Source organism: Hippocampus zosterae, chromosome 17 (assembly GCF_025434085.1).
Source record: "Hippocampus zosterae strain Florida chromosome 17, ASM2543408v3, whole genome shotgun sequence".
NCBI lineage: Eukaryota > Metazoa > Chordata > Actinopteri > Syngnathiformes > Syngnathidae > Hippocampus > Hippocampus zosterae.
In genome coordinates, this window is record NC_067467.1 from 11626563 (window position 1) to 11645953 (window position 19391).

The 19391-nt window shown below is 43.2% G+C and overlaps 1 protein-coding gene across 1 annotated transcript; it reads left to right on the forward strand.

The window, feature by feature from the left end:
- Nucleotides 1–1165: 1165 nt before the first annotated feature.
- On the forward strand, nt 1166–18988 carry mosmoa (modulator of smoothened a). The gene is made up of 3 exons (XM_052049568.1): nt 1166–2132; nt 11349–11561; nt 16072–18988. Exons 1-3 carry the CDS (start codon nt 2027–2029, stop codon nt 16254–16256), a joined length of 504 nt encoding a protein of 167 aa, XP_051905528.1. The 5' UTR covers nt 1166–2026; the 3' UTR covers nt 16257–18988.
- The last annotated feature ends 403 nt before the right edge of the window (nt 18989–19391 follow it).

Sequence of the window (19391 nt, forward strand, 5' to 3'; positions counted from 1 at the left end):
CAATCGCAGGGCACACATAGACGAACAACCATCCACGCTCACACTCACACCTAGGGACAATTTAGAGTGTTCCATCAGCCTGCCATGCATATTTTTGGAATGTGGGAGGAAACCGGAGCACCCAGAGAAAACCCACGCAGGCCCGGGGAGAACATGCAATGCATGGTTTAATAATACAAAACTTTATTATTGTTATTATTAATTACAAATAAAGTAACCACCTATTGTATGGTGACTAGTTTTGTATTTGATCATTTACATCAGGCATGTCCAAAGTCCGGCCCGCGGGCCAAATCCGGCCCGCGGTCGAATTTCATCCGGCCCTCGGCCCCCGTCATAAAATCAGTGCCGTCTGGCCCGCAGGTTGGGCGCCATGGAACACGCGTTGCATTGACTGAGGTCTCGTAGACTGGTGAGTGATGTTTCATAGAGTACTGCTTCCCTCTAGTGGCTAAATGAGTAATAGCATTCACTAAATGAGTAATAGCATTTAGACACTAGAGAGCATCACTCACGAGTTAACAAGACATCACTCCGTGTTTATATTGACTGATATGTCATATTTCAAATTCCTGTTTCAAATGAACCAAAAGAAATTCTTAAGATTGTTGAAATTAAAATAAAAATGGAAATGTGAAACAGACTGGCTTACTAAAATTTGTTGAACAATATTGTTGTTCAATGTTAAGAATGTCAGCCAAGGTCGGCCCCCCGACATTTTACCACATAAAATCTGGCCCCCTTGGCAAAAAGTTTGGACACCCCTGATTTACATTATTAGAAGTGAACCAATTCATTGAGATTAATGAAGAAATGAATAGACTCGTTTAAGAAAATTGCATGTGTGGTGTACACAGAGATTAGTAAAATATTTCAATGTTGTAATTTTAATTCATTGTATCACTCTTAATGTATTTTAATATACATTTTTAACGAAAGCGTGTTTGCTTCATTTGTACAAAGTACACAGCTTACAACAAATAAAAAAATTAAACATTTAATTAGGTAAATACAGTACATAAAAACATTAAACCAATTTTCAAACCATGTGGTTAAAATAAATGATTAAATTCCACAGACAGGGCGACCCGGGACAAGACCAGGCCCCCATGTTACCCCTATCCCCACCCAACCCCATCCGATAATATCGCGAGAATGTTGAACGAATCCCCCACCGCGGGGCAGTGAGTGTGTGGACCAAGTGGGTCGATAGGCTCGGCTCGGCTACTTGCGGCGGGTACGCGGGTGGGACGCCTAACAAAACCACGGGGCCATGTTGCCCCTCGCTCACTTTTCGAACCTGTAACGGCGCGTCGTGGACCTCAATTCGCTTGCGCCCCTGCCACTCTCCCCCCCTCCTTTCTTCCACTACCAGCACCACACCAGCAGCAGCAACAGCGGTCCATGGAAGAAGAACAAGGAGCGGGGAGGAGTGAGGCTGCTCGGTTAACAAACGGAGGGAGAACCGGAAAGCCGCAACGGTGATGGGCTCTTGTCTTCCATGGTGACTTCGTCAAAACAACAGCAAACCACCCACGGATAGCACTGCTTCGCTTCTTGCGCGCCTCGGTTTCTGTGTGAAATGCTTACCTAGTCGTCATCTCGGCCGTCGAGCAGCCTGCGGGCCGCAGCTCGACTCACCGAGCCCAAATCTGGGAAGTAGCTAGCCGCCTGCTAGCCAGCCACATCTTTACCCGATGCTTCCCAAAGCCTCGGTGGGGGACAACGCAAGCCCTTTCGCCGCGAGCTATTGTTTGACCAGCGGGTCGTTTTGAGATGTGATGCTTCGGCGTGGTGGAGAAAGGGATCTAAAACATCGCTGCGAAAAAATGCACAGTGGAAGCACAACAGCCGGGATCCCGCTGAGGTGCTAGAGGAGGGGAGCGAGGTTACCGACTACAGCCGCCCCACTGTTTCCCTCTCCCCGGGGTCAGATTTGGACAACGACCGCCACATTTCTCCTCCACTAATCCATGCCTCCTCCCTATCCTCGTCATTAACATGCTCCTTGGATGAAGGAGAAACTATGGATAAGCTAACCATCATTTCAGGCTGCCTGTTTCTGGCGGCGGATATATTTGCAATAGCCAGCATTGCAAACCCAGACTGGATCAACACTGGCGAGTCAGCAGGTAAGTGGGGAGCTCTGGTCGCCTTTTTGTTGGATGTCCGTCCGCTGCAGCCGTGAAGCTGCGTTTATCAACAGATATTCACTTAGAATTTACTCCTTTCATTTATGGGCAATTGAGATCAGTGGCTGTCAAAAATGTACAATTTAAAAAATAATACTCCTCTCTCCCAGCGCCACCATCATGCTTCGTGTGTTTTTGCGTAAAGCCGAGTGCAGACAAAGGAACAAGTGTCCAAATAACTGTTTTCAGAAGGCTGTTTTCACTCGCTTCCAGCCACAAAGTGTCGGTCATAGCAGCATTAACTTTAAGGGGTTTTTTTTGGGGGGGGGGCGGGGGTTTGACTGACGAAACAAATACACGTGTTATAAAATGAGTCGTTTTTAATAATCTAAGCAGTAAAAGTACAACCATATCTAGTTAACATATACACAAACAAACAATGAAGTCATTAATTTTAAGTTTTTACTTTGTGAAAAGAAAATACATGTGAAAGATCATCGTCGGTTAAAATTTAATTTGTGTATATTTTGATTTTTTTTTCCTGCAAGAATGCAATGGAAATTTATTGCAACAGTTTCACTGTTAATCACAACACCCGTAACCTTCCAAGCAATTTTTAGGGTACTATCTTAACATGATCTGTCGTGTAAACATAACTGGGTATAAAATGTAAAAACATTTCATTTTAATTCTGTTTATATAGTCATGAACAAATAGTACAATGCAAAGGATTGGCATTCCTTGACCTTCAAATCATTAGCCTTTGCATCATCCTTAATTTACTGTCGTCATATTTAAAAAATAAAATTAAGAAAATTACAAATAAAACACAACATATTCAACAAATGAGTCTAGTTATTACGACTCAAATACTTTAATGACTCAAAAACTACCCCGACAAAGAAATATTGGTTTTCTTATTGATATGAGGACTTTTGGCTCCCGGCGATTATGCCAAGTTTGCTGTTGTCCCAAAAATACTTTACTGAGCACAGAGAGACACATGTACCCCATGTAAAATGAATATTTAGTGCAAGGGTAGGGAACTCCGGCTCCTCGAGAGCTATATCCTGCCTGTTTTAGATCTCTCTCGACTTCAACACAACTGATTTGAATTATTAGCTCACCGGCGAGCTCTGTAGGGGCCTGAAACGATCATGAAGAATTGAATCCGGTGTGTTGGTGTAGGGGAGGAATCTAAAACAGGAAGAAAATGGCTCTTGAGGAACCGGAGTTCCCTACCTCTGTCTGAGAGGTTCACTGAACTGAAGCTAAGCTAAGCGGTGTCACGCACTGATGCATGCAACCTGTTCTAAACTCATTTACATACAGCAACACAATTTTAATATATCATATATATTTTACCGTTTGGCCTTTAATTTTCAGTTGTATAATCACTGACAGTATATGACACCAAATATAACTTGGACTGGAATGTTACATTATTAAATACGCAGGTAAACCATTTTTGGTCTGTTTCGAAGTAGGGAAAGGAACATTTGATCACAGCCAGATGTTATCTTGTACACTTTGCGGAATATAGCTTAACAGTTCGATGTTCTAATCAGATAAGTACCGTGGCACCACAATAAGACCTGAGCATCACGCTCAATAGTTGGATCCAAATGATTCAATCATTTATGATAAGGATGGACATTTAAATGAGCCGGGGGAAGTACGTGAAGCTGAGCATTTCTCAGTACAGTGGAACCTCTACTTATGAAATTAATTGGTTCTGGAAGAAATTTCTAAACTAGAACATTTTGTGAGGAGAGATGCGTTTTCCATGTAAATGCCCTAATTTGTTCCAAGCCCCCACAAAATTCAAACATAAATGTTTTCTCAAGCATAATAATGCATCAAAATATGTGACAAATACATGTTACAATTAGATCATTGCACAATAAATGACAGTCGTGCAACAAACGAAGAATAGAGTAAAGAAGAACAACCATGGTCATTTAACTTAACTGCGTCCTCATCGTTTTTTGCTCTCTTTAGTTCACATTCTCTCTCAGAAGTGGTTTTTGCCTGGCGTTTTGTAAAGACAACTGATCCAAGGATGTTTGCTTTTGTCGGCTTTTAACAATCCTTCAAAAATGTCCAAGGCAAACATCAGATATAGGGAGCAATTGCCCTGCTGGTGAACACTTTTTCCTGGGTGATTCACATTTACCTAAAACTATCAGACTGCTTCCTGGCCCGAGGGGCGAATGACAAGGACGCTGCATAGACGCATATATCTTTATCTATCGACAGTCGAGGTCCCTCTTAGCCAATAGGATGCCTGGAAGATGCTAGATGATAGCTAATGGCAGAGCAGCTATAAGTACAGGATGTTGTGTTCAGGAAACTCGGAGCTGCGACTAGTAGCCCAAACTGTATTTTTACCTTTCATATCTTGAAATTTCTTTCGTAAATAGAGACAATATTTTCCTGTCTGTGTTTTGTAACGTGAACATTTCGAGACGTTCGTAGAGGTACAACCGTAGTCCTATAACCTTCTAAAGAATCCACATTGTCTACAGTCTCGTAGAAACTCCTCAGATGAGATGAAGTGCAGTGAGTGACCACCACGACGTGTGGAGTCTTGACATTGTCCTCACGTCAGCGTGATATCCTCGGGCAATAACACTTGAGGCTGATTTCCTGGGCTGAGCCATTGTTGCTGCAGTGTGATTCTTGGCAGCTCCGCTTAACGACTGCGCCCTCCATACCCGCCACTTAAAGTGGACGTCACTCTCCAGAGCCTCAAGAACCTCCGATTCACTCTGGGCGCTCGCACTTGGGCTCATCTGAAAACTGCAAAATCATATCCAAGAAGAGACTACCATCTTCTCTTCAAGTTACGACCTGAGACCGGTGACACTTTATTACATGAAGTGTGTGTGTGTGTGCGCGTGTGTGTGTTTTTCATTGTTTCATTTTATCCTGCCCATTTTCCCCACACCTTATCTTCACAGTTAAACATGCCACATCTGTCCTTTTGTTTTTGGCAGTGGTGTGAATCCTCGCTGAATGTTAACTAACGCAAGATGGGCACAAGAAATGGATTTGTTTCAAACAACGCTGTCCAACTTGTGGAATTCAATTTATTTCATACTATGTCAACAAGATGATTGTGTGTACCTGAGGCACTTGCGCTAAATTGCAGTGGGTAGGGCACAATGGATTCAGTCCCGTCTCATTTGCTGCATAATTAGGCAGAAATAGATATCGAACCAAATTGAGGGTGCGGGGGCAATGTATGGTGCAAGATCTAGCGTACAAATCAAAGTTAAAAAAGTTCATCCCAGTACATCCTTCTGGCAGCAACTTCGGTACGGTTGAAGTAACATTTAACCTCATTTCGATGGTCACAAGTGCACAGTAAGCTGCAGTAAGAGTAAGTCGTTTTCACTGTGTGCATTGTTATGTTGTCTTTGTTGCTGCACCATTTGACTCATTAAATTTTACAGCAAACTTCGACTTGGAATGGCAATAAACACGGATGATTCATCAGTAATATTTTTCATCATATGGGGAATGTCCAAATGTTCTGATCGCCGCTTTTTATGCCATTATCATACTGAGCCAAATGTTGCTGCCTAAAGCAATCACTTTCAAAAGCAACAATGATCAACAATGACTTGGCGCGCAGTGTAATCCTAAGCAATCATTTAGTCCGCAATGAAACCCGTTTATAGCTTTGACTCTCTTTGCTCGACGTGAAAGATGTTTTTCAGCTGCCAGCGACTTGGGAGCTATCGTAGAAGAGTTAATTTGCAGTCCATCAGATTGCAATTTGAAAGGTGCATCCCCTACTCTGATTCATTTTTAATTAAAAACTCAATAGTATTTTTCCCCCCCTGTAATGCTTGCACTTGGATTGCTATGTTGAAAGGCTTGCAACACTTGATATCGCGACAAAAATTGGCATTTGTTCAATTCCAATTAACTATTCATCAAGACACCGGAAGATATATTTCATGAACCTTGTTTTGTGAAATTAGGAACACAAAAAAAAATGTCCTTTGTTAGTGGGCGATTGTTAAAGCCCCTATCACTTGCAAGAAAACAGCTGTTGGCTGCTGTTCTTTCTGCTCACCACGCATTTCAGCAGCGCCTTTGACTCATCCTGCCAGAGTTTACAAACAGCAGTGCCCTCAATGCCCCGCTAATGATAGCATCGTCATGCTGAGGATGAGCAGTTACTGCAGCCGTTTCCTCTCATTTGGACCAATGCATGGCGAGAGCTTTATTTTTGTTTTTTTGATCCAAGTGTGTTAAATTGCAGGCAGCAGCAGGGCACAATGGCGGCGCAAAGGTTAGCAGAGGAGCCCTTATCGTTGGAAATTGTCTGTCAACTAGTAATGGTGAAGTAATGCGGGCCATGTCTGCTGCCTAATTTTCTCGGTTGTGGATACAAACAAGCTTGGGGCGTGTGCATGCAACGTGAACATTATGTTAAAATCACTTGTCAGTGGGTGAAACACTTTCAATTTTTGTTTCTGTGTAGTTGAAAATTTGCCGGGCGTCCATTTGAATTCCTGTTGGACTCACACGGTGCGTGTTCCACGAGTTGATTTGTTGTATTTTTATAGTGTTCACAACGGAAGAGAATGTTATTGTTGAGAGATTTCATGCTCTACATAAATATGTATTGTTTTGAATTGAATTGAATACAGCTTTATTGTCAAATGTGTTATACAGCACAGGTGAAAATTGTGTTGTGTTTGATAGTTGTTTGAATGACTTAAGACTTTTTGCTAGCCTATTTTGCAGGTTGTAGGTTGGGAAATTAGTCTTTGCAAAAATTATGATAGATGGGTCAATGCTAGCTAATCAATTATTTATAATTACAGTCAAACCTCGGTTTTCGAATGTCTCTGTTCTTGACCAAATTGGTTTTTGACCAAAAATGTTGAGTTTTTTATGCCTCGCATTACGACCGAAAATCGGTTCTTGACCAAACTGAGCGCACTTGAATGTGCCACTTGACTTCTCTCACCTTCCTTACATGAGGAAGTGACACTTCCTCGGGTAGCCGAGGAAATGACGCTTCCTCGTGTAGCGTTCTCCTTTGTGAGCGGATGTGTTCAATAATTAGTTTTTTTTTTAAGAGCGTGGTTTCGGTTTTCGAACAGCCTTCTCGAAAACCGAGGTATGACTGTATTTATAAAATCACGTTCAAACGCCTTGACTGCCCTGCAGTCGGAAATAGTAAGTCTCATTCCAATTCACCCAACACAATTGCAGGGTCGCTACTTGCCACAGTGCGGTACTAAACAAAAATCATAGAAGAGGCGAATACTTTGCAAGGATGTATTGCAGTGACCCTGCTACTGACTGCGTTACTCGGGTCCTTGCTAGAGTTTTGTAAATTCTGACTGACTCTGAGGAAGTGAAAGTGTCTGAGTGTGATTTGTGATCGGAAAATGTGTTGAGCAAGTCATCGACTTCAAGCGATAGCCACCATTGCTTTAATGGGGAATTGAGTACACTTGTACAACCTCTCTTGTGGAAAAACACTGCAGTGAAGCACTCCCACAAATGGCTCGTCCTGTCACAACACACTCAGCACGCATTTAGCGTGCTTTAGCTTTGCTGAAAAAAGCCTATACTTGATCCTGAAAAGGTTGTAACCACAACAGGCGTCGTCCACGTCCCATGTTGTGCGTCTGCCATCCGGTTTGTTGGTAGGACATTCCACGGAGAGCCACTGAAACAGCGGGATAGCCAAAGATTCCGGGGAAGTGGTTGTAAAGCAGTTCCCCTTCAGTCCCATGTTCTCCTGTTCTTAGCACAAGTTGACCTCTCACACCTCCCGTTCTTCAACACGGCCATGGTTACGCCGTAATAGAAGGTTGACTTTCAAAATCACCTGCAAGTCATTCAGGTGCTGTATTTGCTTTTCCCCGTGACCTCTATTTTCAATCCCTCATGGAGCTACCTCATAAGTGCTCTATCCAGTGACAAAGGAGTTCCCATGGCGATAAGATAAGCTCTGAGGCAAAGCTACCCTTTCCCGGCCTATATTGAGCGCACGCTGAAAGTAGTTGCTTTTGAATGACAGGCGTTGTTTGCGTGAGCTGTATAGAGGTTTTGCTTTGTTGTCGCAGTCAAAGGCAGGCTATCACTAGGTTCAATACAAGGGGCCACCACTAAAATACTAAGGGGCGACAATGGCTCGTTCCAAAATGGACGTCACAGACAAATATACTTGCCATCTTTCGGTATATGGTGAACGTTTCGAAATGTTCACTTGGCAGGCTGCAACAGAAGACAGTGTGTTTTATAGACCTTACTCAAGAATCGTTTTGTACTTTGGAAAGCCCATGGATGAGGCTTGGCTGTCGAGATGACAATTTAAGTATTTTATTTAACCATTTTGCATTTGCATCTCTTGGACACAGTGCAGCAGGAGCAGCAGCAGTGGCGGCACCCCATTATTTGTCTACATTTGGTAATTACGTGTGACGGATAACTCGCTGATTGAAAGCATTAGCAGCCATGAAGTGTGCACTGCACTAATCTGCTTTTGCTTAGACAGGTAGAAATTCCCCTTTAGGTGCAGCCTAATTGAATTCCGCCATCGAGAGTGGCTGCCCCGTTGCCAGTGAGTCATGTTCCAAGCTCCGTCTGCTGACACTTTTGCTGCGCTGCCGCTCTTCCTCATTTCAGTACCCGAGGCCATACATTTGTCCCTCTGTCTGATCTAATCTGGTCATGTTGAGTACACCAGCATCCATTTCGCAATGGGCTTTAAGATGCGTCATGATGACAATTTTAAGAGGCCGTTTGCTGGAGTAGATTTAGGAGAAACCTTCACGACTCGGTATTTAATTGCCAAAATTTGTGGATTAGATACAGTGGTACCTCTACTTTACGAATGTCTCTTCATATGAAATTTTCAAGTTACAAAACGCCTCAACAGGAAGATATTGCCTGTTGTTATGAAAGATATTTCAAGATACAAAAGGTAAAAATACAGTACGGCCTGTTAGTCGCGGCTCTTGACTTTCCTGAACGCAACATACTTCAAGCTGCTCTGCCATTGGCTATTACCGAGCATCTTCCTGGCATCCCATTGGCTAAGAGGGACCTCTACCGTATACAGTAAATATTCTTTATTACGGACTTGTGTTGGCGCTGTCCAATCTGTCCTGATAACAGAAATTCCTCATTTGGGAAATGAGCATGGTACATGTCCTTTATGAACCTGCAAGTATGTTGACAAAATGCACGTGTAACAACACAATCAATAAAATACAAAAATATACTGTCCAAAAACTGTTTATATAACAAAAACTGCAATACAGGTGTATCCCAAAAAAAAAATCACAACAGTATAATACTTACAGTATTTTAATGTTTATTTTTTCTGTCTTGGGGGAAAAAAATGTGTATTTCGGATTGTTTTGTTGGATGCATTCTTTGGTTTATGACAATTTTTGTCTGCGTGTCGTACAGGTTTCTTGCTAGTTGCAAGTAACTGTCCCGTTGATCACCGATGTCTGGTAACTCTTGTGCATACTGAAGGATTTTTGTTGCCATTTGCATTGCTTCCCTGCTGGATGGTGGCTTGTCATCAGGAGTTGAATCGATGCCTTGTTGTTTAAAGTTTCGTAGATTTTCGTCTTTCATCATTTATTGTGCAATAATCTAATTGTAACCTGTCTTTGTTACCTATTTTGATGCATTTTTATGCTTTAGAAACATTCGTCTGAATTTTGGGGGGTTGGGGGGTGGGTGGAATGGATTTGGGCATTTACATGGAAAACGTGTCTCTACTGACAAAATTTCATGTTAAGAAATTTCTTCCAGAACCAATTAATTTCGGAAGTAGAGATTGAACGATAGATCCCTGTATTTACCGGTACAATAAACGGAGTATATATATCCATCAAGGCTGACATGAACAATAAACAAGTACCGGTAATAGATAATTGATCGTTTCCCAAGGTCTCCAGGCCTCCAAATGAAAATGTATGCGCGCTGGTATAATTAGAGCCACCGTTGTGGACAAGGGTATCACAGAATATGTGGCAAATTAAAGAAGCCTTTCCATGCCTGCCTGGCCCCAGTCTGTGCTTTGTCAAGTTGTCTAGTCAGCGAGGGAATCACACTTTGCTCTTCTCTCTCAGGTTCGTGTCATTATTTCAGACATAAATTCCCTGAAATTGGAGCTGCCTGCCTACTGTGACACCATTGAATTTGAACTTTTCTTGCTTCTTTTTCCCTGGGGTAGACTCAGCCTAGAGGTTAGTTATGTAAGATGGGTTTGGAGGGTGATATAATGTCCATGGATAGTTTGGGAAGTAGCTTCACTGGGTGTACATAATGTTATTTGTTTTGGCTGCAAAGTGAACTTTGAATGTTATCAAACAACTGCAGTGGCAGCCGATAGTTTGTCATTCGGTGGTTAACACGCATATAGAGCTCCCTGCTCCATTTCGTCTTTTATGTTGCTTCTTCTTCATTTGTGCATTTTTTTCACAATCAAATCATCTTAAAGCCATTCCTTTTAACTCATTCTGGACCAAGTCTGAAAAGACGTTTAAAAACGTCTTTGGGAGTGAATGAGTTCAGTGTATAGTTGTAAGATAAGTTTGATATAATTTCGAACCTTTTTTTGATCATAGTTTGTGGTAAATTTATGGCGGAAGGTTTTTAAGTTAGTCGATTATAAAAAAAAAAAGACAAGCATCAGTGACTCACATTGTTTGCGCTGAATCATTTATTAAAAATTATCCATCCATCCATTTTCTAATTCGCTAATCCTCACAAGGGTCGTGGGCGTGCTGGAGCCTATCACAGCTTTCTTCGGCCAGTAGAATACACCCAGAACCGGTTGCCAGCCAATCACAGGGCACACATAGACAAACAACCATTCACGCTCACAATCACACATAGAGACAATTTAGAGTGTTCCATCAACCTGTCGCGCATGTTTTGGGAATGTGGGAGGAAACCGGAGTACCCACAGAAAATCCAGCAAACTCCACACAGGAAGGCTGGGGCCGGACTCGAACCGTGCACCTCTGCAGTGTGAGGCGGACGTGGTAACCAGCCAAACACAAATTCGTGGATTAAAATAAAAGTAGCACCCCCAAAACTAACCTGCCCATCTGTAATGTTGCTTTCATTAAAAAAATAAGATAAAATCCTGGCCACTATTTGTGGAAATGTTGCTAACTCAAGTGAGTGTAATCAAAACGTGATTTCCCCATCCAGGTGCCCTCACAGTTGGTCTAGTTCGGCAATGTCAGACCATCCACGGACGGGACCGGACTTGCATCCCTCCCCGGTTGCCCCCTGAGTGGGTCACCACGCTGTTCTTCATAATCATGGGCATCATCTCCCTCACTGTTACCTGTGGACTCCTCGTGGCATCACACTGGCGCCGAGAGGCCACCAAGTACGCCCGCTGGATCGCCTTCACCGGCAGTAAGTGAGCTGCACAACGAGAGTTAATTTTGCTTCGCTGGACTCGCTGTCAGCATCTTCTCCCCGAAGCTTTCCCCACTTTGCTCCATCTCACTGAATCCGCCTTGATATATCTTTTACAAAAGTGTCTGCGCTGCTTGAGTGTATATATTCCCACCATGGTATTTTTAGGCTTCTTCAAATTGATTGGGCTATGCTCCTCTGAGTCTCCCAGAGAGAACAGTGTTGTTATGGATATTTTATCCACGTTCTCCCGACATTTTAATAATCCAAAAGGCAGCCTTTATTTTTGCTTCCATGGCAGCCATGTTTTGTTCTCCATTTTGTTTTGCTTGAACATCGCCACTCTTGGTTGTTTTCTCCGCAAAATTCTCAAATTGATGAACAACTCCATCTCATTGTTTGACAGAGCCACCGCGTTCATCGGGCTGTGTGGGTGTTGAATGGTCGCTCGGCTCAGAGAATAGACAGCCGCGAGCACGCTTATGCGGATGACGCCACGGCGTAGCCTGGAATGCAGCCATTACATTGTTAGACTGCCGGATGCGTTTTATATTGCTGACGTTTATGTTTGACGGGCTCTGACGCCCTCCCTTGTGATTTGCATGTCGGATGAAAAGCTGACTAGTCTTTCTATTTATTTATGGGGGGGGGGGGGGGTTCTGTTAGTAAAATCTATGTTCAGAGATCACATGTATACCCTGGAGTAGTAAAGTTGACCAATCGCTTCACCTAAAAAGATCCTCACATGGCTCCCAAGGACTGTATTTAGCCATGTCAGGTTAGTGTCATAGTATCAGAGCTTTTCCATCAGCACAAGTACGTACTAAAATCTTGGCTTTAATTCTTATCCACCATTAAACAAGTACACACCCAGAGGAGGTGGGGGCGGGAGCATGCTGTTACCATGGCAACCGCGAGCAATCGCCTTCCCCTGCTGTGCTGTTAGTGGTCAAACAAGACACGAGGTGTATTACAGCAAAATCACCAGTGGCTTAAATGAGAAAACCAGAACCGATGCAATATGTTTTCGTGGGGGACAAAAAGTTGATGATTCTTCAGCCAACATTCTATTTTAGGCTTCACAGGGATGAGGAGGCAGATGTGTTTTGTTTGTCCTTGCAAGGTTGCTGCGCTCGAACTGTGATAATGGACGGCTCATCTTTTGCCCACTGACTCTGAAAAGAAAGCGGGATTTCAGAGGACTCGATGAGAACGTTCCATTAACAGGGCTCACCTTTAGCACCAGCTATGTTACTTGACGTATAATCAGACAAAGCAAATTAGGCTCGGTGTAATTTATGTCGCCTCATGCCAAACAATATGACACAACCTAATTACCGGGATTCCAGAGTTATGGCGGAAAACCACAAGTGACTCCTTAACCTCTGCACCGTTACTCCAATTAAAGCAGCAGTGCGTGGTCCACGTCAGTTTGATTGGCCATCGTATGACTGAGTCAAGAAAATCCTGATCTGAGTCTGCTCTTTTTCAGTTGCTGGAAAAGCAATAGCTGCATTAACTCACAGGTAATTTGAATACAGAAGATAAATGTGACAAGGAGAAGTGTTGGGTGCTGAGATTATATGTGACGAAGAGAGAGCGACAAACAATGAAATGTCTCTTTTGAGTGGAATTAGGATTTGATTTGATTTGCTGTAATCGAGCATAAAATGCATCTTGGACATTTGGAGTCCCATTACAATGAATTGGTACTCCTGTATTACTTGTTGGATGCAAGTGACCAGGGTACACTCTCCCAATATTAAAAACACACCATTGAGAATAGAAAGCAGTGTGTTGAAGCAGTTTTAGTGTCTGGTGCTGTGGAATATTGATCAATGACAATTGTTCAAGTATGTAGAGACAACACTACAATGATCAGTGCGGTAATACTGTTCCACAGGGGTGCGTAAAAATGCAAAGGGACACTATAGATTTGAGTTACTGTTTAGGGAGTTCATGGTGAGAGGGAAGAAGCTATTTGAATGTCTGCTTGTTTTGGTGTGTATGGTTCGATGGCGCTTACCTGAAGGGAGTAGCTGGAGGAGGTGGTGGACAGGATCTAGAGGATTTTAGTTCCAGGTTGTGTTGGCTGCACCAGAGGTCCAGCTGCTCCACTTCTTGTCGGTACGCAGACTCATCCGCCGTCTTTGATGAGGCCGATGACTGTGGTGTCGCACTTTGAGTTTGACGGCTGGGTTTGTTGAGGTGCAGTCGTCAATGTAGAGGGAGAAGAGCAGTGGAGAGGGGACGCATCCTTGGGGGCGCCCCAGTTCTGATGGTGCGTGTTGATGATGTTGTCCTTCCCAGCCTCACCTGTTGTGCCCTGCTTGTTAGGAAGATGAGGATCCACTGGCAGATCATAGGAGACACACTGAGCTGGAGAAGCTTGGAGCTGAGGAATTCCGGGATGATGGTCTTGAACGCAGAGCTGAAGTCCACAGACTTGACCCTTGCGTAGGGCACTGTCCCGTTGAGGTGCTCCAGGATGTAATGCACCCCCATGTTGACTACATCGTTCACTGACCTGTTTGCTCAGTAGACAAACTACAGGGGGTTGAGCAGGGGTCCATTGATGTTCTCTAGGTTGTCCAGCACAAGGCATTCGAAGGACTTCATGACTACAGACGTCAGAGCAGCAGGCCTATAGTCGTTCAGTTCCTGTAATTTGTAGCTGCCCTCAGGCCATTCCGCACAGATGCAGAGCGATTAGCACTAAACAGTTTAATTAAATACTTTTTCACTGTTTATTTAGAAATATTTTTTCCCCGTGCGATTTTTATTTAAATGAATCATTTAATTACAGTTTTTTTTCTCGCCATTTTCTACATGTTCGAACTGTCATTGTTACAGTGGCTAGCATTATTCCCTTTTAGGAATGAACACTTAGGACTGCGCTTCTGTGTTTTGCAGTTTTTCAAAATGGCGAATCAAGCATATTTTCATGTGTTACTTAGTGTAACAAGTTTGAAGAGCATTGGGCTAAATTAATCTTGTAGAAAGTCGATGACTTGGCAATTCAAACTGGCCAAGCAGGTGATTAAGGAGGGGCAGAAGGTGGCCAGTCTAGCTAGCAGTTGAACTGGGCTCTGGGCCACAAGTGCTGAATGGAAAGCTTTGTGTAACCCGTGCAGACTATTTCAGTGCACACACTCAAATTTCTCTTGGGTGTGACTTGTCGGAGAAGAGGGGCACTAATACTTGCAAACAATCAACACTCAATGCTTGCCTTGCATTGACAACTGTTCAATACGTGTTGAGGATCCATAATTTATTTTTTTCCCCCCGGAGTTATGATCCGGACAAGACATTTTATTGTTAGCTCAGTCGATAGGATCATGACGTTCTTCCCCAATTTATTCTTCTTAGCGAATTCTAATTTATATGGGTGGGCTAATATTATCGCCTGGCCCAACAGATTGGAGGCTATCGGCTATCGGCCTCCAGATGTTGCTCATTCAGCAACCTGTTAGTGTGACTTATTATGCCTTTCCAAAATAATGAATATGGTTAACGAGGATCATGTTCATATGGAGCAGTAATTTGCATTATGAGTCATCAAACTGTGTTTATGATGTGCAGGTTGTTGCTCGCTTGGTGTTGTCATGTTTTCTCAGAGATGTTGCTTGTGCTGTGTTGAGTTCCATCTTATCTGGTGTGAATAGATAGAGCTGGATTGTTTTTTCTTTTTTTTCTTTTTTTGAAAGCTTTAAACGTACTTCTTCATTTTCATCTTTCAAGCTTGCTAAGGAATTTAAAGCTGCTATTCAGCCAGCAAGTAGTTTAAACAGCTAACTTAGCATCTGTGGAGCAACACTCAACGTGAGAATTGAGCTGGAGGATCAAAAGGAGGATTTGGGGATTGATCCAAAAGCAAAAAATGTAATTGCGGCGGGAGATGCTACATTCAATTACTTTGAGTAGTATTGTATATGAACAAGTATTTTGGAAACCGAAACTTCTGACTTTTGACAGTGATTCATGATAGCGTCCCATCGTCTAATGAAGACAAATGAGCATTAATTCTACGGTGTACAGAGCTGCCTAAAAGTGTAAACATCAACTCATCTTAGTGTACAGTTTCAGATTGAATTGCATTTAAGGCCTCACCAGTTCAAATGGAGGTTTATGCAGATAGGCCAATGGGCCAGTCACATGACAGGGAGTACAAGTGAAGAAATGACACAGGCACGCATATTGGGAGTTAAAATTTAGAAACGTGGAGATAGCAGATGGCCGCGTTACCAATAATGTGTGACATCGATGTGAGGTAAAGAATGAACCTTTTGAAAGTTTAAAAACCGAGAAAAATATGGATGAGATACATTTTTAAGTCAACTGCGAACCGTTCCGATCGGATATTTTGGGAGCATTTACGGAGCCAGTCTGCTTGGTAGAAACAAAGGCCTGCGCCACATTAGTTCAGACAGTTCTGCAGGCAAAATGGGGTTCCATCTAACTGTTCCTAATAAAGTGTATTGATCTGTTTTATCTCTCGCTCATGCAGTGATCCTGTTCTGCATGGCGGCGCTCATCTTCCCCATAGGCTTCTACATCAACGAGGTGGGAGGCCAACCGTACAAGCTGCCCAACAACACGGTGGTGGGCTCGTCCTATGTGCTCTTCGTCCTCTCCATCTTCTTCACGATAGTCGGACTGCTGTTCGCCGGCAAAGTCTGCCTCCCGGGCTGAAGGCTGGACCGTGCCTGCCTCTGGACAAACGGAATAATTTGTCGGGATTGACAGGACACGCAGCCACAGGAAATTCTCTGGCCACGATTTTCTGGGACCTGTTGAAGTATTGAACATCTAAAAGATGACCCAAGGTCAAGGTGGCGAGGGAGAGTGTGGGTGAGGCGGGCACGCCGCCACTGTTCATTTCATACATGGCGTCTCTGTGGTTCTGCTGGCGAGGGTGCCGTTGTCATGGCAACTACAGGGATAGCGCCTGTACAGAGTTCTTAAGGACCACTGAAGCCCTTGACTCCTCCCCCTACACCGCTCCTGCCCGTTGGTCCATATCGGGCCACGCTGCCCTTGGCACACATCCGCACTGTCACCAATGTTCCCATGTTGCTACGTTTAGGACCTCTTTGCTATTTTTCAGTGTTAATTTTTTTTTTCTGTTGTTGTACATTTTTATTGTGTTCGCCTTTCCACAGAAGTATTTTGAGTGTGAAGGAGGAGGTGCTGGCTCTCGACCTGGGTCGCCACTCACCCGTCACATCTTATGACAGCCCCCCCTCCCCCGTGCCCCCAAGACGAAGGCGTGTGGGTGGCGCAAATGAGCGCGCATACCATGTTCCTGAGGTCACACACGCACACACCAGCAAAGGAGAATGCCACCGAATGCAACACAGCTTACATTGACTAGCCCAAATGGTTCTCGAACTTGAATGCAATTGTATGGAATTTGCAATCCCTCTTAAATGAAAAATTAATCCAGTGGTGCCTTGAGATACGAGTGATATCAATTGGACATACAAGCTGATGTACTTTCCAGATCTCCATCTGTACACTGCTAGGTTAATGCTAACATACGGGTCATTTGTTTTCGACGAACAGCACAATCAATTGAATTTCAGAATTGAATGCATAATTAATGGCGTTTGCCTTCATTTCAGTGGAGAAACACGATTTCAGATGTGAGTGCTTTCTGTCACAAGCAAGGTCACGGAACAAATTAAACTCGTATCTCCCCAGGCACCCCTGTGGTTCGCAGTCTCTGCACGCTTGAAGCAATTATCGACAAATGTGTGTGTGAGACGTATTTCAAAACAAATGTCGCTTTCACTGCAAACACATTGATTTAAAAAGTAAAATACGACTGAAGTAGTGTTCCAATAGACTGTGAATTGACATCATCCTTTTCTATTTGTTCGCACTGTTGTTACTGCTAAGTACAGCCACAAGGACATGCAGTTAAGTGTGCTGCTTCAAAGCCGTTTGAAGGGACTTGCGATGCTAAATATAGCTCCGGGTATTGACTCCTTTGGACAAAAAAGCTGCTGTTGCATAAGGTGAGAAATCGTCTGATGTGGATCTTGACAATCGGCGGTATTCTTCTTTAAGGTCAACGCAGGAAGGGAGTGAGCAGGGAGCATTGCTTTGTCCTCTTTTGATATGACGACGAAGGCACAAGGGACTGCAGGTCACGTCCGTTCATGGGGCTGCGCCTCGGTGTGCTGCTCTTGAGCTTTGTGAATGGAACACACACACACAAGCATGTTACACCAAGAGGTTTTGTAGGGTGGAAACCCCCCCACTGCGAAGCCCCTGGGCCCAAAGGTGAGGTTATCAACCAAGAAACAAGATGGAATATATGAATACAAATTGTTTTGGTGTCTCAATTCAAGTTAAGGCTAACAGGGAAAGGTCAAAGTCATCCTAAATACTGCATAGAAACGTTAAATCACCCCAGCGACTTCATGAGCTCTGGTGTTGGCTTTGCCATTAGTGATATGAAAATAGGGCGTGAATTTTTTAATGTCTGTGTAAACAATAGTATTGTTGAAGTGCAAAAAAAAACCCTACAGTTACTGGGTTACTGTTACTTTTACACAATCATGATTTTGGAACTGATCAGTTAGTAAAAAAAAACAACACTATCACTGATCAGATCAGAAAATTGACAAATCTATTTACGGTAATTTGTTACCCTGGGTTTGGGACGGACTGGGCCACAAATTGCCAACATTTCGGTGTAATTTATGCCCATTGAAATGCATTGGGAAAAATGATTACCAATGAAACCACCACCAAAAAAACATCTTGAAAGATATTGATATATTGAGAAACCTTGGCTCATCACGGTTAACATTTTAGGAGTGATCAAAATTGTGTTTTGCCGTCATGTTTTATTCTGCGGAGCCGAACAAATAATGTCATTGATGGATTCTAAACTCAATTGTATTTATAGAGCACTTTCAAATAGCCATCGCTGCATACAAAGTGCTGTACATGGAACAACTAACATATACAACAGTAAAGCAACAAATCGGCAACGACGGATTGGCAAATTACAACATTACAAACACTGGAGCGCGTGCGGGTGTGTGTGTGAGCACAATCACAAAGCCCAAGTCACCAAGTCTTAAGAGTTTTATAATGGTTCCCCTCCTCACTTTGTTGGTCCAGTATTTTGCCGTGCCCTGTTTTTGTTTGATTATGATGTACAGACACAAAGGCAGGATTTTCTGTTTTCGGAAGGACTGTGCATTCAACAGTATAGCTAACAGGAATACCGGTAGTTGCACCAATGTGTAAAGAAAAGAAAAGAGAACTTCTTACCTCATTGTTTGTATTATTTTCAAATGGTGGCAGAGTGTGCCCTCTTAATTTGTCTCTTGCCTTGATCGGATGTCTACACGAAAAGCCTATGGACATAGGAAAATTATTTATCACTGAATAAAAAGAGGAAACTGGCTGTTTGTGACTGACTGGCAAACAATGTGAGTCATTGTTCTCACTGAGAGAAAGTTCAACGTGATTGAAGTGCTTTCATGCATCACTTTTTCATGATTGCGTCTCGAGCTCGAAAGTCTGGTACACATTTAAAACATCTTAAAATGTGTGTTATCCTCCTCCTGACAAGAGAATAATCGTTTTTTTAAAACTAACCTTAGAATGTGTGGCGCGCTTGACAATCTCGAATCTCCTCCCCAAAACCAGATGGTTGGCGTAGTACCCAGGTTGACCTAGGAGAGGCAGCATGGGGCCGCAGGACATCCACACCGCAGTCAATACAAAGAAGAAGCGGAGGAAGCTAACAAACAATCAGAATCAGAATCAGAATCATCTTTATTGGCCAAGTATGTAGAACACACA

What these genes read in the sequence shown, in the direction of transcription:
- mosmoa (XM_052049568.1), top strand. Translation starts at nt 2,027, where the DNA reads ATGGATAAGCTAACCATCATTTCAGGCTGCCTGTTTCTGGCGGCGGAT. An exon ending in CAACACTGGCGAGTCAGCAG is followed by an intron (nt 2,133 to 11,348) that starts GTAAGTGGGGAG and finishes TTCCCCATCCAG; the next exon opens with GTGCCCTCACAGTTGGTCTA. An exon ending in CTGGATCGCCTTCACCGGCA is followed by an intron (nt 11,562 to 16,071) that starts GTAAGTGAGCTG and finishes TCGCTCATGCAG; the next exon opens with TGATCCTGTTCTGCATGGCG.